Below are 5742 nucleotides of genomic sequence, written 5' to 3'. Positions count from 1 at the left end.
TTGCAAATTTTCGTGATTTTTCCATATTTTGTCATTTTTGAACTTTAAATGCTTATAAAAAAAAAACTGTGACTAACGATTTTTAATATTTTTCATCTGCCTTTGAAACAATATACTAGGAGCATTCTATTAAATTTTCAAGCTTTTTTATCCAACAAATAAAATTTTATTGATATTTTTAGAAAAAAAACTAAAAAAAAATGGAAAATGAAAATGTCTCTAAACAGTTCAAAATAAATCAAAATATTTTGAAAATGTTATCGTGTATAGAAAATGGAAATATAAACAACCATTGAAAATTGCATGTATCTGTGTCATTTGTTTTAAAGTTACACCAAAAACCAAAATCGATTTTCTCGAAAACAGATTTTGCGTAAAAATTCCCGTTTTTCCTTAATTTTTCTTTTGTATTTCCCGGCGCTTTTGAAAACTACTGGGAAATTTAAATTTTGACCTCCCCAATGCACCAACGATATTCACTTTCTGATCAAACAAGATACTGTTGAAGAAAATCTAAGCCTTTTACTGTCCTAAAAGGTGATGACGGAAACAAAAAAAAAACTCACATAATTGTAAAATTAATACTTTCATCGTTTCACTCAGAATTTAAAAACATTAAGAGTATGTCTTGAATGGGTATTAATCTTATAGTTTCATCATTTTATTATTTTATACCTATTCAATAATAATGAGAAAAAAATGTAGCATTAAAATCTTTGTTCCACTAGATCGTATCAACATAAAAATACACATTATAGACAAGGGCACAACTATTTATAATGGAGTGCATCATCTATTGCATAGGTACCTATACTACCTCTCAGTAGATATATTTTATGAGGCAGTCCCTATTTCACCAGGAAAATTATTATTAAAAAATTAAACCATTTTTTTCTAGATTACCTATTATAATATAGGTACATCATTATTTTACTTTATTATATACAGTGACTCACCATGCTCACACTCTTTTTTTTCTACGATAATGTAGTCATTCAAAATCTGATTTTTAAGTATTTTACTAAGATTTTTTGTACTACTCAAGTAGTGTCCTGTGGAGATACAAACTTCTGTTTTTAAAATGTGAAAATCCCTTTTTAATTGTAAGTTATTCAGTAAATCATTTTTCTGAAAAGTTTGACATATCAGAATCAAAATTTGTACGAGTAGTTTTTGAATTCTTGAACATTGTGTTTTAAGGATACTAATCCTTAATATTGATCTATCAACATTAATTTAATTTGTAAAAACGACAAAAGTATATTAAAGTGGCGCCAAAGTAGTTTAAAATTTAAAAAAAAAATTAAATCCTCGTGCAGACTAAGTCATAAAATATAAGACAACGCATACCCCTAAACAATTTTAAGCAGACTCGTGGGGAATCATAGGCGTGCGCACGGGGTGGGCCAGGTGGGCCATAGCCCACCCTGTGAGTTATACCATACTTATTATAGATAGCAACTTAGATCATATAAATAGTTGGATTGTCTTATTCAATAAGCATTCTAATTTTGATTTTCTTATATCAACAAAATTAACAAGATTCTCTTAAATCTATAAAATATGCAAACAAAAAATGGTTCTATTCAATCGAGGATAAGGTCAATTGACATAATATATCCCAACCAATCAATTTGGACTTAGGAAAATAATATGCAAATGCATATAAATAATAGCCCCACTCATGAATAAAAATATATATATTATACCTTAAATTTTAACAGTGGGTGATGACCGGTGAGTAAATTAATGTAATTTTATATATAACAGTGTAACACCTAAAATAATTTGTTTCAAGTATCATTGGCCCACTCTGCCACAACGGACTGCGCAAGCCTATGGAGGGAATGCACCCCACACCACCCCAAGTCTAAACCCCGTCCAAACCACGGTCCACTGCAACAACCGCCTACCAACCAAAAACAATTGTCGGGCAACCGCATGTGTTCGGCGCGCCGCGGCGCCACTTTATTATTAATAATAAACACTAGTTCCAATATTATGGCTACTTATATTTTTGTAAAAGCATATTTAAGGACTATTATCCTTAGTACAAACATTTTAATAACTAAGGAATTACCTACTCATTCAAATTTTGAATTAGGTAAAATATTTTTATTTATGAGGACATATTAAATACTAATTGATATTAATATAAATATTTGTTTTTGCCATTTATAAAGTTTTACATAGCTTTTTTGAGGGGAGGGGGGGTGATACGTTTGCGTAGTGCGTACTACTAACTGTTCCGGGGCAATATTCGTCCCAATAACGTCATGCGATATTTTCAATTCCTCAATATCTCCTAAAATGATAAGTTTTTCTTTTATCGGATTTATGCCACAGATATGTATAATAACTAGATACCCGACAATTATTAAATTATGATGCCCGACGCCATTTGTAACTTTGGCAATGTTTACATTTATTCATATACATATTTACTTATATATACTGATAATACTATTTTGCCCGAGCTGCCAGCGTCATTAATAAGAAGTCGGGTATCTAGTTATTATACATACCTATCTGTGATTTATGCTATAGAGTATAGATCGATTTTATAAATCATATAGTGTCTACAATAACTTAACAAATTTGTATCTATTAATTTGAAAAAAAAACTTGTGTGCTCAAAAAATAATCCTCTACAATTGATAATTAAATAAATAAAAGAATAACAATAATATATATATATAAGTAATATTGTCAAGTCAATAATTTCGATGTAAGCAATACTGCAACTGTATGCTGGGAATGGGGGGGGGGGGGGACAAGTAGCTCTAATTATGTCATACTGATCAGTTAGATTATAAATATTAAATAATATAATGTCAAATATTATGATTTTATCTTTCGACATAGTTGTACTGGCCCCCCTCCTGTTTGTGATACCTACCTACGGATTATTTAAAAAAATTATATATTGTTTTGCTAAGATCCTATTATGCCTGATAAATACCTATACTCGGTTCAAAATAAGAACCGCCGCCCGTCGAAAACTGGTCGCCGCCGACTACTATTCTTATTTTGAACAGACTATAGTTGTGGCACTGCCGCACTGAATGCAAGCATAGATGTTTGACAGCAAAATACGAAAATTATCCGAGCACGATTAAATTTAATAGTTAATATTTTACATCACCATTTGTGAAAATTCTACTTATTGGATATACTGGATAAATAGTTACTACAACCAAGAGTACAAAATTAAAATAATATTTCAAAATGCTTGATAAAATAATTACTTCTAACTTTCATTATAATGCACAACAAGCATGACACCGACAACTACTAAACTACACATGGATTGGGGAAACCAAGACTTTATTATCTTATTAGATATTTTTATATAAATTACTAGACATAATTTCCCTTTAAAATAACAAAAAAGTTTCAATATTTTAATTGGCTAGGTGACATTTTAAACCTATTTTCAGTCAAGAAGCAATACTATTAATTAATTAAAGTATTAATAAATAAATATGAATAATATATATTTATCAGTTTATGATCATGTTAAAATTGTATCTCAATATTTTACTGGATTAACTAACCATCAATTAATAAAGTTCTGAAAGGATTAAAAATATAATATATCAATACAATGAAATACAAATAATATTCATGTGCTTGAAAATAATTTTAAATTTTAATCTCATAAAGCTATATTGTTCAATTATAATAATTCAAAATAAAAAAGCAGTGTTTTTTAGTATGAGGGAAATGTATCATGGAATGAAAAAGCATTAAGTATAAAAAAAATAATGGATTAATATACAGAATTTTTTTTTAAAATAAAAAGTAACAAAAATGACATTTTAAAGCTAATTGTTTAAAAGAAGTCTAGTTTTCATCAACTTCTTGTTCCTGTTCTTCATCAAATTCAGCTTCCTCATCAGCGGTAGCTTCTTGGTATTGTTGGTATTCAGATACTAAATCATTCATGTTGGATTCGGCTTCAGTGAATTCCATTTCATCCATACCTTCACCAGTGTACCAATGCAAGAAAGCCTTACGTCTGAACATAGCAGTGAACTGTTCACTGATTCTCTTGAACAACTCTTGGATAGCTGTAGAGTTACCAATAAACGTAGCAGACATTTTCAGACCTCTTGGAGGAATATCACACACTGCAGTTTTAACGTTGTTGGGAATCCATTCAACGAAGTAGCTCGAGTTTTTGTTCTGGATGTTTAACATTTGTTCATCAACTTCCTTCATGGACATACGGCCACGGAATACAGCTGCTACTGTTAGATAACGCCCATGTCTTGGGTCACAGGCTGCCATCATATTTTTGGCATCAAACATTTGTTGGGTAAGTTCGGGTACGGTTAGTGCCCTGTATTGTTGGCTTCCACGAGATGTAAGAGGAGCGAAACCAGGCATGAAGAAATGTAACCTGGGGAAAGGAACCATGTTGACGGCGAGTTTACGGAGATCAGCGTTCAATTGACCAGGGAACCTGAGACAAGTGGTCACTCCAGACATGGTCAAAGAGACCAAGTGGTTTAAGTCACCGTATGTTGGTGTTGTAAGTTTTAATGTACGGAAGCAAATGTCATACAAAGCTTCGTTGTCAATACAGTAAGTTTCATCAGTATTTTCAACCAATTGGTGAACTGAAAGAGTAGCGTTGTAGGGTTCTACAACAGTGTCTGATACTTTTGGAGAGGGTACAACAGAATATGTGTTCATAATTCTGTCTGGGTATTCTTCACGGATTTTGGAGATCAATAAGGTTCCCATACCAGAACCGGTACCACCACCTAAGGAATGTGTCAATTGGAAACCTTGAAGGCAATCACAGCTCTCGGCTTCTTTCCTAAAAGAAAAAAAACAATTAAAAACTATAAAAAGAGAATGGTGATAATATCATTATTTATTTAAGTAAAAACAAAAATACAAAATTCATCATAATATGAAATAATTTTTCATATGTTTCATATTATTATGATTGTATGTAACACTGGGAGCATTAAAAACGAAAAATAAATTATTCTATGTGAATAATACAATCAATTCATAATATTATATTAAATGCTTGATGGTTGTGAAATTAAGTCTAAATAAATTTATAAAAATGTTGTTTTAAATTATCCATCATTTCAAAAAAGAAAATGGGGTTAGCAAACCATTATAGTTTAAAATATAAATTAAGTGTAAAAATAATAAGCTATTTCTTAATACTAATTGAAAACTTACCTCACAACATCTAATACTGAATCTACAAGCTCAGCACCCTCCGTGTAATGACCTTTAGCCCAATTGTTTCCAGCACCTGATTGTCCAAAGACAAAGTTGTCTGGTCTGAAAATTTGACCGAATGGTCCAGATCTGACGGAGTCCATGGTACCAGGTTCCAAATCAACCAAAATGGCACGGGGTACATACTTTCCACCTTTAATTTTTTTTTTATATATTAGTTTATTATTATATATTTTAATTTAATTTAAAAAGTGTACCTAAAAAATCGAAAGAAAACATTACCTGATGCTTCATTGTAGTATACATTGATGCGTTCCAGCTGGAGATCAGAGTCTCCGTGGTAGGCTCCAGTTGGGTCAATGCCGTGTTCATCAGAAATAATTTCCCAGAACTAAAAATAAAAGAAATAAAAAATTAACTAAATATAAATTGCATTTTGAAAGGGAATATATTTATATTGGGTTATATCAAAAAACTTAAAAGATTAAGATTAAGAAAAAAAGTTAAGATTTTAATAATCAAAAAATTAAA

General features: G+C 30.6%; 1 protein-coding gene across 1 annotated transcript in view; it reads right to left on the bottom strand.

Moving 5' to 3' along the window:
- Window positions 1-3718: 3718 nt before the first annotated feature.
- Tub1 (tubulin beta-1) overlaps window positions 3719-5742 on the bottom strand; it is a 3404-nt gene continuing 1380 nt past the window's right edge. The window contains 3 exon segments of the mRNA NM_001190398.1: window positions 3719-4828; window positions 5209-5404; window positions 5494-5602. Of these exon segments, the coding sequence (NP_001177327.1) occupies window positions 3847-4828; window positions 5209-5404; window positions 5494-5602 (1287 nt within the window). The 3' untranslated portion in view covers window positions 3719-3846.

This window comes from Acyrthosiphon pisum, chromosome A3 (genome assembly GCF_005508785.2).
Source record: "Acyrthosiphon pisum isolate AL4f chromosome A3, pea_aphid_22Mar2018_4r6ur, whole genome shotgun sequence".
Taxonomy (NCBI): Eukaryota; Metazoa; Arthropoda; class Insecta; order Hemiptera; family Aphididae; genus Acyrthosiphon; species Acyrthosiphon pisum.
This window is presented reverse-complemented; position numbering and strand designations above follow the sequence as displayed.